At 38.4% G+C, this 16030-nt stretch overlaps 1 protein-coding gene across 2 annotated transcripts; it reads right to left on the bottom strand.

Moving 5' to 3' along the window:
* Positions 1 to 12237: 12237 nt before the first annotated feature.
* Positions 12238 to 14628, bottom strand: LOC110116262 (probable N-acetyltransferase HLS1-like). Of its 2 annotated transcripts, XM_020849774.2 has the most exons (3): positions 14299 to 14628; positions 14008 to 14174; positions 12238 to 13347 (listed from the first exon to the last, which is right to left on the bottom strand). In XM_020849774.2, exons 1-3 carry the CDS (start codon positions 14482 to 14484, stop codon positions 12492 to 12494), a joined length of 1209 nt encoding a protein of 402 aa, XP_020705433.1. In that variant the 5' UTR covers positions 14485 to 14628; the 3' UTR covers positions 12238 to 12491. The 2 variants fall into 2 exon arrangements, with proteins under 2 accessions (XP_020705433.1, XP_028550777.1); XM_028694944.1 differs by lacking the exon at positions 14008 to 14174 and having other exon boundaries at positions 14299 to 14425.
* Positions 14629 to 16030: the final 1402 nt, after the last annotated feature.

The following is a 16030-nucleotide window of genomic DNA, read 5'->3' as shown; positions in this document are numbered from 1 at the left end:
TGAGCTCGTTGTCGAGTTAAGTTCAATCCGGCTCGACTTACTTACACTCTTAGCTAGTGCGATTAGCTATCTCGCAAAACCTTTGTGAACTCAGCTTTTCAGTTAGTTACATGCACTGCTACGGATGATGATGAATACTATGATTTGGGGGCACGAGGCAATGTGAAATATCATGGAGTAAGGTGCAATAATATGATATCTACGATTCAATCTCACAATTAGAGGTGTAAACTAAGAGTTTCAATATTTGGCACGACCCGAATCTGACCCGAAAATTTTGAGTTATGGTAAACATGTTTGTCACATGGGTCAAGGTATGGTTCGGGTTCAGTAAATCAACTCATTTCAAAAATCGGGTCGGGTTCAGGTTGTCTCGGAACCTAGAAATGACTTAGACCCTAACTCTCGCAGTCCCGCTTCGCCTCCGCACTCATGAAATCCCGCAGCCCCACCATCTATCACTCTCTCAAGGTTACAACTTTCGCGCTTGTATCCACATCGGACCGAATGGTCCAAACCCTAGGGCCTAGCTCCGCTGCCGCTCCCGTAGGACCTAAACGATTGCATCGCATCCTAGCTCGGTGGCTCCCCCGCTCCTCCCTCCAGCTCAACCCGCTAGCGCGATCCTTGCATGTATGTACCACACCTTGGCTCCCTTGTCTCCTGCACCAAAAAGGGTGAGCACGAATTGCTCGTGCGTAATGCTACCCGATAAAATACGGGTTACCATGTCCGAACAGGTGAACCCAAAAACCCGATGTGTCGGGTCTGGGTCTAAACTTTCGACCCTTTACATAACCAGGTTGGGTTAGGGTCAACCCGTTTGAACTGAGTCAGTTCCGAGTTCGACTCGAACCCGACCTGAAAACCAATTTTGACACCCCTAGTGTAAACAAGTCGAGTCAAGTCAAGTAATTGCTTAATTGAGCTTTGTCTGTTTAGTTCTTGCTGAGCTCATTTATTAAGCTCAAGATCAAATCATTAAAAATGTTATAGGCTAAAAAAATAAAAATTTTATAGGCTTGAGCTCATTTGAAAAGCTTAAGCTTGACTCAATTTTTAAGCGCAATTTCTGAGTTTTAAATAAAAATTACATTTTTTTTATTTTTAATATAGACTTAATTTTAAAATACTAAAATATATTATAAAATGCTAATTTTATTTAATTTTTAAATATATTTTAAGTTAATCGAGCAGCTTAACAAGCTTTTGAGTCGAACTAGGCTGAACTCGATTATAGGCTAAAGCTCGAACTCATTGCTTGATAAGCTCAAATTGTAAGCTCTTTAACGAATCGAGTTCAAGTCGGCCCAACTCACTCACACCACTTCTCACAACTGACAAAGAACTAGCCAGGGATGATTAGATCGCTAAACTAATCAATGGATAATATTTCATGTAAACCAAAAATAATGCCAACCTTTAGAAAAGTAAAATCCCTATAACTAGAAGGGGATCAATGCGTACGTCGACTTCATTGCAGAAGAAGCGTTTATGTCAGTGGGATTTACATACATATTTTAAAGTTTTATTAATTTATATAATGTGGATGGAAGAAACCCCCTCCAGTTAAGTCTTGCATTAATCATTAACAACTAATTTTACAATTATCTCTTCACCAATTAAAAAATATAAAAAATTAAATATTGATATATCATGCAAAAATTATCTTGATCGGGCACGGATCTTGAGGCAAAATCAAGCCGAAAGCTTCAAAAATTAAATCCGGATCACTTGAATTCCGATTTCAGTAAACTTACAGTCAAACTGAGCGTCTCGAAAATACGAACTCAACGACACCAAATTTGACTCAATCCAAGCCCAAATGGGTCCAAATCGAATACCCGAAGCACATTCACAAGGTTCGAATCACAATTTGAGTTATAAAACGGTTTCCAAACTTGACGTGCTTATAGTCGAATCGAGTGGCTCGACGAGACAAATCCAACGAGCCCAAATTGGCAAATTCTGACATCTTTAAGACCTTCAAATGTCTAATGAACGCTCCACGATCAAGGGATTCAATATCGGCCGTTCATTCAAACCACTCCCGATTCGCCCTTGATCTCTCACCTATTTACAGGTCATGCCACTACATAAATCTATAAATAGACCCCTCATTTCTCTTGAAAGGGGGGCCCAAGCAAGAGAAGAAGGAGAAGATAAGAAGGATAGGAGGGAAGAACTCCTCCTCGACCACTGCCATCAGAATTCTATCCAAGTGACGCCAGAATTCCGCTCGACCTCCAAGTGACGCCGGAATTCCGTCCGACCTCCAACTGACGTCGGAGTTCTGTCTGAATACCATCTAAAGTCATAATTCTCCTCGGCCTCCAACTAGAGTTAGACTTCTACCCGACGTCGGATCTCCGTTCGTCTCCAAATTTCTACCTGACACTGGACTTATGCCAATTATCAGACATTCACCAGACATCTACCTGATGTTGGATTTTTGTTCATTGATGGTCTTCTTCTATACGTTGTTTTTCTGATCTCCGTCGCTAGACAACGGTTCTTCCGACCTCCGTCGCTCACCGACTACAGTCATTCAGACTTACATTTCCCACTGACTACAGTCCTTCTGACCTCTGTCACCCGCCGACTACGGTCCTTCAGACTTACGACGTCCGCCGACTATAGTTCTTCTGACCTCCGTCTCCCGCCAACTACGGTCCTTCAGACTTACGTCGCCCGCTGACTATAATCCTTCCGACCTCCGTCGCCCGCCGACTACGGTCCTTCCAATTTACGTCATACACCGAACAAACACATCAACAATGAATATTTGTATTCCTACCATGTAATGTACTCTATATGATATATATCAAGCCAAGGCCTTCCCCCAAAGAAGGACCTCCTTTGTAATCAACTGCAATACTAGTGGATTCATTCAAACTGTGCTAGACCCCGTAGTTTTTTCCCCCTTTTCAGGGGTTTTCCACGTAAAAACATTGGTGTCTCATGTGAATGCTACACACTCTCTCTTATCTGATTGCGTGCCGGATTTTCGTTTAATGCCAAGACGTTAATTTTATATTTCTCTACCGCCGCGAATACTCCTGGACGCAACACATATAATATATATAAGTGAGATTTTTTCTTAATTAATCTAAATGTCACTTTAAAAAAACTATTTCCAGTCTTTTCATAGCCATTCATTGCGGAATTATTGTATTAATTATTAGTTTATATGGGGTCTAAATATTCTTATGTTATCTGCTAAACCTAAATACCCGACACGACATCATGAAAAGACAAAGATTCTAAAATGCAAGGAAAGAAAATGAGGCCCGTCATGTGATTAGTCAAGTCTTCGGTCGCCATTAATTTTGGCTAATGACAAAATTAGTGTTGTTCCTTCGGCTTTATCAACATAGTCATGATGCCCCCACTTAACACTGCTGACCGCTTGTTCTTAGCAAAACCTTTTTTCCCTCTTGGACTTTAGTAATTAATAAGAAATCCAAAAAAATCATTCACATTTGGATGAGGATCTAAACTGGCTTATGTGGTCTTGCTTCCTTTTCCTTCTCTCTTAAATTATAGAATGAAGTTTTATTTGGGACGGATTTCTTATTGTTTAGTTCAAAATTTTTAATTTTTTTTATTAAAAAACTGTTTTAAGAAGCAATAAGAAAACCGTCTAAAAAAAAGTCTGAATTATTATACTTTTGTGTGATTATGTATGTAATTAAATGTTTAAGTACAAATTGTATAGTTGTTAAGGAAGATAAGCATAGATTAGTAAAGGCAGAGCTAATAAATTAATAGCAAAAGGGAAGAAAGCTCCAAATATGTTAAAATCTTAGTGATTTGTCTTCAAGTATTTATCCTTCACACCAATCATCTTGGAGATTATGTCAAAGATCTTCTTTTTTTCTCAACAATAGTTAGTATTTATAAGTGTTATGAAATCCCTCGAAAATTATAAATAGTATAACTTTGTTTATTCAACCTCTATTTCTTTCAATTAAAGCATCAACTTTTGATAATAAAGTGAAATCATTATTTGTATTATAGGATATCACTTAGGAGTAGAATTTATTAGTTACTTATGCATTATATGAGTTAGTCAAATACTCAAAATGTATCAAAAATGCACTTATATGATAAAAATTTTAAGCACATTCATATGAATATATATATTGTTGCTTGCTAGAAAATACGCGGCGGTAGAGTTTATAAATTCGCGTCCGAGCGTTGTACCAGTATTCAGCACACAAACAGAAAAGAAAATACAAACACCAGAATTTTTACGTGGAAAACTCAAAAAGGGAAATTAACCACGGGGCCTCACCCAATTGAAAAATTTCATTAGTGTTTTGCAAATTACAAATGGCTGATTCGTCCCACAAGTCGGGGCAATCAGATTACAATTCGTTTCTTCAAGCAAGTTTACAAAGTTCTACAAATTCCCGGTATTTCTCGAAAATCCGACAGAGTTCCGGCGTCTTCTGACGGCGGGAAGAGCTCCAGCGGTGGTCGAGGAGGAGCTTCTTCCTTCTCCTCCTTCACTTCTTCTTCTCTCTCTTCACTTGAGTCCCCTTTGTGTAGAATGAGTGCTCTATTTATGGTTTTTCTAGAGTGGCATAGCTCGTAAATAGGTGTGAGATTATGGGCGAATAGGGAGTGGTTTGAATGGACGGCCGATATTGAATCCTTCGATTGTGCACCGTTCGTTGGACATTTGGAAGCCTTAATAATGTAATGAGTTTAAGATGATTGGAATTTTCATATGATTTAAGATTATATTTATATTTCCTCTATGATATTATGAAGCTTTTTGAGAAATATTTGTCACAATCTTTCGATTAGCATCAATCATTTCTATGACACATCAAATATGAAAGAAAAATAGAGCATGAGATTTGATCACTTGAAATCATTTGCATATGATACAAAAGTCGTGGAAAAGAAATATGAATTATGAATATTAATTAAATATTTTTTTTTTCCTAACAACTCGAAGAGACATCTCTTTTTTGATGGGATATGGATCATAAAAATCTAATACTTCTGCATTAATTATGTTGGTTGATTGGATAAATATTTTTAGCATGGTGGCAAAGAGAGACCAATTTGCAATTATTTATAATCAGTAATGCTAAGCGCAATTTTGATATAATACTGCATCTGATCGTAAATCCATATGAATAAATTACGATCAGCTAATTGTATGAAAACAAATGAAGCCATTCCATAGAATATTATATATCCAAAAGCTCATATCATTCTCTTTTGTCAATTTGATTCATGTTGGCTTTCTTGAGGGATTTTAAAAAAGATAAGATAAGAGCAAACATAAGATGTCTCTAGCTTGATGGTACTCTCTGAAGCTTCCCTCCTGGTGGGCAAATTATTATGTCCTGTATCCGGATTCTTCTGAACACAAATTCAGATGCGTCGCATCATCTAAATACATGTATTTGGATGACATGGCAAGTCTGGATTGGATGTCCGAACGTTCAGTGACCATACGTAATAATTCGCCCTCCTGGTGATATTCTCCTATGATGATTAGAAGAAGTTTCCTTAAAATTTAAAAACAAAAAGGTTTACATAAAACATAAAATGTCTAAAGATTTTACAAATATTAACTCATACAAAATTAATGGCTTTTTTATTGCATATTGAAAACAGGTTTATGCTCATAAATATTATTTGTGTAACAGCTCACAAATGCTTTAGAGGATCAACTAAAAAATGAGAATTCATAGTGCCATAAATAGTTGGATTAAGTCTAATTAAGACTGTGATAAACAACATGCATTTAAATTAAAATTTTGAAAGAAAAAAAATTATTAAAGATTATCTTGCACATGTGAGCCTCATCTGAATCACATGAAACAACAAATTAGTAACCCACATGATACATGGGGAAAAAAGTCTTTGAGTTAAAAAGTATGTGTTTTATAAGAAAATTTTAAAATTTTTATTCTTTTATTAATTTTTTTTAACAAAAAAAAAAACATTTCATTCCATGAAAAAAGAGCTAATACAAGATCCAAAAAGCAAATTCAAAAACAAGAGGAAATAAACAACTCCGAGGGCTCAGTAGAAGGCCGAGACTACCAGCTTTCCAAAAGACAAGCTCGGACCGTCCAATTGGCAAAACACAAAGCGAAGCCATCCCATCGAGATCTAAACCAAGGTTGCCACGAACCTAGCTGATGGAAAAGCGAGCCCCAGCCACATCATTGCCCAGCAACCAACAACGATAAAAAAATAGAAAGAGATTACCAACAGCACTGGACTAAAACTAGAGTACACACGATGACCAAATGTCCAACCAACCAAAAAGCCAACCAACAAGAATCCATCACAGACCACGTCGGCCTCTACCACGAGGCTTACCATGAGAAACAGCGGAAACAATAGGTTTTTCATGCAACAAGGAAAAAGAATTGTCCGAATCCTCATCTATAGACGATTCAAAAGACTCAGAATCAGAATAACTTGAGTCTTGTAGCCAATCCAACTGCACACGAACGTCCAATCCCGAATTATCTCCCACATGATACATTAAACTTTGGAGGATCAATTAACTTAATAGGAACATCAACAAAATTATTGTTAACTAAACAGTCAACCAAAACTGGATGCGAACAGGAACTAGCAGGCACCACACTATCTCCCGCAACCAAATTATCAGACGGAAGAGGAAGAGCAGCTGCTTCAAGAGGGCAATCTAAAGCAACAGGCTTAATAGATTTTTTATCCAAAACAGTTGGGGCAGACATCACCGACACCTAACGATCAGCACCACCATTAATATCAGCACTCATACAGGTTCTAGGAGAGACCACAAATGGATCTAAAGTACCCGAATTGGATTCAAGAGGGAGAAAGGGTAAAGCATCGGGGTTCAAAACAACAACCGAATCACCAGCAACAACCTTAACACCTGAAAGGTTCATATTATTTTCCACCTCAATCTCCACATTAGCAACAACTAATTTTTTCCAAATCACCCAAATGAACCACAGGCTGCGCACCCAAAACAGGAAGAATGGGTTCGACAGAAACATCCTCAGAGACTACACCAAGAGCAATAGGATTAGGATCCTTAGCCACTGACACTGGAGCCACTAGCTCATAACCCTCCATACCTAACGATTCATTCACTGCCTAGATAGCAGGCACAGAAGTAGTAGGGGGAGAGACAACAAGTGAGGAAGAAAAACACGCACCCTTAAGGTGACCAAGACGTTTGCATGACACACAGAAATCATGAAACACTTCAAATTGCACCTGTTGGATGTACCCCGAACTCTCAGGCCCAAGCCAGATATGAGAAGGAAAGTTTTTAGTGATGTCCAACTCCACCAGAACACGAGCAACAGATGGTCGATAACCGACAGAAGTGGTGGAATCCACCTTTAGCGGCCTCCCGAATGTTATTCGGGAGGAAAGTCTTTAATAACTTGATATTCGGCCGATCTCATGATCTTTACTCAATAATCAGCTCGAAGTTATTCGATCCAATGCTGAGTAGAGCAAAGTCTAATCATAGGTTAGCTCAATTCAAGTTTTGAACAATCTTTAAGCTTCATTTGAGACTTTTTTATGCTTTTTAAAACAACTTTTCATTTCAAAAATTAAAATATATGTACTGGAAATGTGTTTTAAGAATCAACAAGAAAGCAGTCCGAAACATAGACTTAGGCTTCGTTTAGGATGACTTTCTTACTACTTCTTAAAGTAGCTTTCCAGTATTTTGTAATACAAAGTTGCTTTAAGAAGTAGTAAGAAATGCATTCAAGACTTCGTCTGAGACAACTTTTTTGCTACTTTGTAAAACGGCTTTTTAATATAAAAATTTCTAATTTACAAATTTTTTACTAAAAAAAGGTTTTAGAAATCAACAGAAAAGTTGTCACAAAAAAAAAACCTTGATACGGCATCACAAAATTAGTTTGATCGGGCACGAATCTCGAGGCGAAAGCTAGTTGCAAACTTCAAAAATTAATTCCGAGAGCACCCCAACTCCGATTTCAGCAAGCTTATAGTCGAACTGAGCGTCTCGGAAATACGAACTCAACGACACCAAATTCGACTCAATCCGAGCCCAAATGGGTCCGAATCATGGACCCGAAGTGCTGTTGGAAGGTTCAAACCGCAATTTGAGTTACCAAACGGACTCCGATTTTGACGAGCTTATACTCGAATCGAAGGGCTCGACGAGACGAATCCAACGAGCCCAAGATCACAGAATTTCGACATCACTAAGGCCTCCAAATGGCCAACGAACGGTGCACGGTCATAGGATTCAATATCGGCCGTCCATTTGACCACTCTCTATTCGCCCCTGATCTCACGCCTATTTACGGGTCATGCCACTCCAGAAAATCTATAAATAGAGCCCTCATTCTTCACAAAAAAGGGGCCAAGCAAGAGAGAGAAGAAGAGAAGAGAAGGAAGGAGTTCCTCCTCGACAGCCGCCGGACCACCGCCGGACCACAGCAGAACCTCGCCGGACCACCGCCGGACCACCGCAGGAATCTCGTCGGACCACCTCCGTACCACCGCAGGAACCTCGCCGGACCACCGCAAAACCTCGCCGGACCACCACCTTAAGGCTTAAAAATAATAAAAAAGCTATCCTAAATAAATCTTAAATAAAAATTTTGATATATGGCATAATTTTCTATTGAGAAGACATGTATCTTGTAGTTATTAGCTCTAGAATATTCTTTCTTTTTGTCATTTGCTTGGTAGTTTAATTATTATTATTTTCAATTTATTGTGCAATTTTATACACCGATTGAGCTTTAACGACGCGTGAGATGGGCATAAAATTTACAGAGAAGATTGAAGCAGATTTTGATGAATTTAAATAGATTTTCATTATTTATTTTTATTAAGTATATTTAATATTTTTATTGCTATTGAGTAAACTTTGATCAAAATATGTTGGCCCTTTTTTTTTTCAAACTTGTTGCGTCCAAGAGCATTCACGGCGGTAGAGAAATATAAAATTTAACATCTTAGCATTGTACGAAAATTCAGCACGCACACAGATAAAAATAGACGGTACATCATTAACTAGAGGCACCGAGATTTTTACGTGAAAAATCTCTAAAAAGAGGGAAAAACCATGTGGTCTAGCCCAATTTGAATCCACTATTATTTGCAATCAATTACAATTTAGGCCTCTTTTTAGGGGGAAGTTATTGACTTGATGTGCATTATATGAAATACATAACAGAAATACAAAGAGTCACTATTGACATGTTCGTTTGGTCAGAAAGATCATAGTCGATGGGCGACGTAAGTCGGCAGGACCGTAGTTGGCGGGCGACGGAGGTCGATAGGATCGTAAATGGTGGGCGATGTAAGTCGACAGGATCGTAGTCGGCGGGCGACAGAGGTTGAAGGACTGTAGTCGATGGGCGACGGAAGTTAGAAGGACTGTAGTCGGCGGGTGACGGAGGTCATAAATATCGTTGTCTGGCAATGTAGTTCGAAAGGGCTGATTCAGGTAAAAGTCCAACAATGGACATAAATCTAGCATCAGATAAATGTCCGACGAAAACCAGACAAAGGGCATAAGTTCGGCGTCGGGTAGAAATCTGGCGACGAGCAGATGTCAAGAGTAGGGTAGAAGTCCGACATTAGATGGTATTTGGACAAAACTCTAGAGTCACTTAAGATCGAGCAAAGTTCCGGCGTCACTGGAAAGTCGAGCGGAATTCCTGCGTCACTTGGAAGTCGGGCAAAATTCTTGCGTCCCGTGGAAGTCGGGTAGAGTTCCGATGACCCTTGGAAGTTGGGCGAAATTCCGGCGTCACTGTGGAAGTTAGACATAATTCTTGCATCTCGGGGAAGTTGGGCAAAATTTCGGCATCACTGGATAGTCGGACGGAATTCCGGCGTCACTGTGGAAGTTGGACAGAATTCCGACGTCACTAGAAAGTTAGACGGAATTACGGCATCACAGTGGAAGTCAGACAGAATTCCAGCGTTACTGAAAAGTCGGGCGGAATTCCGGCGTCACTGTGGAAGTCAGACATAATTCTGGTAATGGTCGAGGTGGAGTTTCTTCCCTCCTATTATTCTTCTCTTCTCTTCTCTCCCTCTCTTCTTCTTCTTCTTCTTCTTCGGTCCCCTCTTAAGAGAAATGAGGGGATATTTATAATTTTTTTAGAATGACATGGCCCGTAAATAAGGAACTTTTATTACGTCCTATGACCGGACGTAGATCTACATTCGGTCAGAGGATTTTTACTCGGTTTTTACTCGGTATTTGGTCGGTATTGTTAGGTATTATTTGGTAATAACGAGGAATATCACTCTATGAAGACCAATACCAAGTTATACCGAGCAATACTGAGCAATACCGAGTAATACCAAAAAATACCGAGAAAAAACTCGGTATTTTATTGTATTACTCAGTATTGCTCGGTATAACTCGGTATTTTGTCTTCACATAATCATATTTTTCTCGTCATTGTTGGTATTGCTCGATTTTTTTCATTTTGTGTGTGCGATCTTAGTGCGGGCCGAACGTAGCTCTATGTACGTTCACCGGATGTAATAAAAAGTTCTTAAATAAGAGGAGGATCAAGGGAAAATGTGGAGTGGTTTGGATGGACGTCCGATATTGAATCCCTTGATTGTGGACCGTTCATCAGACATTTGAAGGTCTTAATGATATCAGAATTCGACGATCTTGGGCTCCTTGGATTCGTCTCGTCGAGCAATTCGATTCGACTATAAGCTTGTCATATTTTAAACTGTTTGGTAATCCAAATTATGGATTGAACCTTCCAAGTGTGCTTCACGTCTTCGATTTAGACCCATTTGGGCTCGGATCGAGTTGAATTTGGTGTCGTTGGTGTCGTATTTCTGAGGCGCTCAGTTCGACTATAAGTTCTCTGAAATCAGAGTCCAGGTGATCCCATATTTAATTTTTTAAAATTTTCAACTTGATTTTGCCTCGAGATTTGTGCCCGATCAAGATAATTTTTTGATGGCATATCAAAACTCTCTCGATATTTGGGATGGCTTTAATTGCAGCATTTTAAAGTTAATTATAAAGTTTTTGTGAGAAAATTAATTTATTATATTTTTTGTAAAAAATAATTTTTCATTACAAAATTTTTTGAAAATATGTGAATAAGTAGTAAAAAAATAATAGCAAAATAAAATTAGATTTATTGTGTAAAAAATAAAGTAACTAAAAGCCTATCTCAAAGAAATCCTAAATAATTTATAAGAGAATATAAGCAACCTCAAGAGAAGAGAGGATGCTTATGCATAACAATATCCTTTCTTCTACTTATAATTCACTCAAAATGTTGTTATAGAAAATATTTTCTTAAAATTAGCAAAAATTAATTTTAAAATTTTTAATATTTATATTACATTCATCTAAAATAATTTTAACGACATAAAATTTATCCTTATCCAAATTTGATAATGTGAATGGGCCCATTCATTTTATTGGATGTTACAGATGGCATTTTTTTAAATTTATTTTATATTAAATATATTTTTATATAGGCAGCAACCGGGCCCCACATGAGAGATCATGGACCGCGATGAACTGAAAATCCATGGCTTGTGGGCCTCACGAATCCTTCGTGTATCATGTCCTACTCTATTTGGGCCCTGCGTTGATTGCCTTAGCCTTCGCTGCGAAATCTCGGGAGATCGGCAGATGAGCCAGCTCAGTTCTCATTAAAGTATAAATGATCTACTGATACCGTCAATCGACCCCAATTAACTAAGGGATGTAAAAGTTAATTAATTAATCAAATTTAAATAGGAGTTCAAATTTTATTCTATGGCTTGAGCTATTATTATAATAAATCATTTAAAAAAAGAGAAAATAGAAAATAATAATAATCACTTAATATAAATTTAAAATATTTTTAATAATTTTATGCTTAAAATTCTAAATTATATTATATTTTAAATATATTTTATATTAATATTTTTTAAACATGCAGCCAGCTAACGAGTTAATGAACCTAGCTAAAATTGGCTCAAATTTGACTCATTAGCAAATTAAGCTAAGCTCATCAATCCTAAGCCGGCTTAACTAAAATACAACTCTAACCCCAACATATATAAGTATTAAATAAATAATTTAGATTTAAACATTTTTATATATCATAATTTCATAGAATTTATTTAAAAAGTACTATTGAATTTTAATTCTACATGTATAAGTTATCATTATGCAAGAAGCCCAACTTAAAAGAAATTACAAAGAATTATTTATATAAAAAATTCAAACAGAAATTTCAAATTTCTTAGAATAACTAGTAAATTCATAATAGAATTACATCGAAGCAGGTAAAAAACCCAGACAAATTTCTTTTCCCTCTTTCCGGTAAATCTAACCCAACGCAACCATTTTACACATAAGATCGTCTTCTTCTACATAGCCGTTGCAAGAAAAATTCCAAGCTCCCAAGTTAGTAAAAAATAATAACGCCGAAATTTAGTAAAAAAAAAAAAAGGAAATTTGAAAAATGTTTTGATCAAAACTCTCTGGGATCAACAAAAATTGATTTGCCCGGCGCCGCCTTTGTCCAATCTCCGACCGCCCCATCACTATACTCCTCCGCCAGTCGCTTCACACACCACAAATCTTCTGCGCACGACATCCGCCGCCAATAGGGTATCCCTTTCTTCAACGGCTCTTCCGCCGCAACCTCCGCTGCCACCGCGGCACAACCTCCTTTCCTCGCCATATTATGCACGTGTCTACACAGCACCCGCACCATCTCCGCCGCGTCCTTCCCCTCCCCCTCAATCCCGTACATCAAGTACATCCCAAACGGCCGGAAAACATCAGGCACCGACGGTATTCTGAAACAGGGAAGCGCTTTGTCGATAGCCCGCGTGGCCTTTGACAGCCACCTCCGCCATTTCCCGGCCCCGCGGACCTCGAGCCTGAAGAGGGCTTTGCAGTTCCAGACGCTGAGAACGGCCCAGCTAGCTGGCGGTTCAGCGAGGAAACTATCGAGGCCGGTCCAGGGGTAATCGGATGGGAGGGCGAGGTAAGTGCCGAGGGAAAGGGGGTTGTGGAGAATGGAGCCGATGTCGCGGGGAAAAAACTCGGTGGTGGATAGACGGCGGCGGTAAAGGAGTTCGGCGTCGGAGGGGGAGAGAGGGAGGAGGCGGAGGGCGCGGTAGTGGAGAGGGAAGCGGTGGGCGAAGACGGGGTGGACGAGAATGGAAGGGGTGCGGAATTTGGTGTAGCCGGAGCGCAGAGTGAAAAGGCTGATAGAGGCTTCGTTGTCAATATCTGTAGCGATGTATGAGTATTCGGCGCCTTTGGAGCGGAACCATTCCTCCATTTTTTGGACGAGTGTGAGCCCGATGCCCATTCGCCTGTAAAGTACCATTTCAACTCGGATCCATATATCTAGTTTTTGAATAATTTTTTTGAATTTATTTAATGTAAAAAATTAAATATGAATAAAAATAGAAGGATTTATATGCATATCATAATATTAAATATTGATATGTCCAATATATAAATGCTTATAATTATTTATATAAATTTAAATATATAAATATAATTAAATAATTTATTTAACATATATGAATATATAAAATTTTTATAAATTTTAGGTAAATTCTCTAAAAAAGTTAAATATAGTGTATATTTCTACTTTGAATATATATTTTTAATAATTAGAATTATTTTTTTTTTCAATTCAATTATCAAAATTTAAATAATTTATTATCAACTAAAATTTAAGTAAGAATTGTGTTTTAACGAATAATATATGAGTGATTTTTTTTGGCGTGTTGACTTGATTTGAAAGTTGTAGGAAGATAAAAAATATTTAAAAAAAAGTATAATTACAGATTATAAATTTTATTTTTGTTATTATAAGTCTAGATGATAAATAAAATGTAATGAACGACAGAGCCGCGAACACGATCCCTATTCCGTCGGTCGTTCTCTCACACTCTTTAATTAAGATTAACTATGACGGTGCGTTTTGTTGTTAAAATGGCGGTTACGGCGAGGGGTGAGCATACCGGTAGGCGGGCGAGACGCGTAGGCCGAGGAGGTAAGCGAGCTTGGTGTAGATAGGGGTGTATTGCTTCGCGCCGGAAGGTGAGCGGAGTGGCTTCTTGCCGCATGTGACCGTTTTGATACAGCCGCGGACTACGCCCACGATTTGGCTCCCGCACGTCTCCGCGACCTTTTGCGTTTTGGATTCAGAGTTAGAAGAAAAGTGGAGAAGACGAAGATTGAGGAAGTAGAAAAATAAATAAAATCCCACATCGCAAAAGGCAGTAAGGGGAGATCGGGAAGAGAGTATTTACCAGCATGAAGAAAGAGGGAGAGTGGCGGACGCGGCAAAGAGGGTCGCCGAGAAGGTCGGTGAAGAGGGACATCTTACCGCTTGGTCCAACCTCGCACGTCTTCTCCAAAACCTCCACGGCCTCTTTGTCTCTCTCGGGTTCGAATTCTCTCACCACCACTCTCACTATGTCTTCTCTCATTCTCATTTCAGTCTCTCTCTATCTCTAGATAATGAGGAGGTAGAGATTTGATGGGGTCGCTTAGATAGTCTGAGCTTTCTTGAAGAAGTGAGAAGACGATGATTGGAGAGCTAGCTTTAAAGGAGAGGCGGAGTGGGGTATAACCGTATAAATATACGAGAAGCTGCTGTATTATTATAAATAAAATAATATAAAGGAAGTAGTTGGTGGTAATAATGAGGGAGGGAAGGGAGAGGAAATGGTAAAACTGAAATGGCGGCTGAAGGCTGCGCCCACCGCCCCCTGGGCGTGGGCCGCGTGCATGGCCCATCCTCGCACTAATTGCATCAGGTAATTGCCGTCATTTATGACTGGACAGTATGTTATGCTTAAACTCTTCAAGTATAAAGCAATTTTTTATTCAATTTATTATAATTTTTGTGATTTGGCTTTTTTTTTGGAACCGGATATCTTTCCTGCAGCCATTTTAAAGGGAGTATTTGACAACATAACTAATCTATCGGCGGAATCTAGCGAGGCCACCCATCGGCATTGGACTCATATTTACTTTGCCCCACTGAAGAGGCGAGGCTGTAGTAGGGGGAATTTGAACCCGGGATGGGGGGTTCCCAACCGTGCTCGCCCACCAACCACCCTAAATCTCCGTGGGTATTGTTGAACTTCATTCTTCCGTCAATATTCCTGACCTGCAACAAAGAAACAACACAAGCAGGAAAACAAAGAAGAGAATGAACAGTAAGATGTTTTTCGTATCTCTTCAATACGGTCTTTTACAGTGTTATATACTCAAGTGCTCATGCTGACTTGAGCGGTAGGGATGAGTTAGTTTCAAACTAACGGTGAGGATCAAAAGTCAAATAAAATGTACCTGAGCAGTGGAAGCATAAGTTGGAATTGATATGTGGGCTTGCTTATCAAGTATGTGATTCAACCCTTACATTAAAGTTTATTTTTCACATAGCAAGAACTTCAAATTTCTTATATAATGAGAAGTTCAAGTATCAATTGTATAGTTATAAATTTTATTTTTTAAAATATTTAATAAATTAAGTAATGAATTTGCCCATCCAAGAAAATGGTTGATTTCACTTCTGTTGATTAGTGATTGGTACATCTGTAGCATGGGGCCATAGATCATGTGGTTGATATAGTATTCGTTTTGAATGTTATTATAATTATTCGCGCAAAAGCAAAGAGGTCAAGTGATCAAAATTTTGCCGCGAGGGTGGTGGGGGACGTGAGATGGTAAATGGAACAATCCAGTAGACCTCAATGACACTAGTCAATATGCAGCGTGTCCGTTGCTCATGAGTCATGGCCATTGCAATGGAAGGCTTAATTGATTAAAATTATTAATATTGTTGTCAAAATTTTATATTTTTGTCCAATAAATAGTAAAGTTAGATCAAGTCGTTAAGTTAAAATTTCTTCTCAGTGATCATTTTTGTTGTGTTTCATCGCAGCTGGAGCAGACGAGATTATACGATTTGAATAGTAAATATGATCATGTTGATGAGTAAATATTGGAGAACGATTGACATTAATATTGATC

The sequence above is a fragment of the Dendrobium catenatum genome, unplaced genomic scaffold (assembly GCF_001605985.2).
Source record: "Dendrobium catenatum unplaced genomic scaffold, ASM160598v2 fragScaff_scaffold_601, whole genome shotgun sequence".
NCBI classification, from domain to species: domain Eukaryota; kingdom Viridiplantae; phylum Streptophyta; class Magnoliopsida; order Asparagales; family Orchidaceae; genus Dendrobium; species Dendrobium catenatum.
This window is presented reverse-complemented; position numbering and strand designations above follow the sequence as displayed.

Coding starts and splice junctions, on each gene's coding strand:
- LOC110116262 (XM_020849774.2), bottom strand. CDS start 14,484: ATGAGAATGAGAGAAGACATAGTGAGAGTGGTGGTGAGAGAATTCGAA. Junction 14,175..14,298: donor CTCCCTCTTTCTTCATGCTG/GTAAATACTCTC, acceptor AAAACGCAAAAG/GTCGCGGAGACGTGCGGGAG. Junction 13,348..14,007: donor CGCGTCTCGCCCGCCTACCG/GTATGCTCACCC, acceptor GGTACTTTACAG/GCGAATGGGCATCGGGCTCA.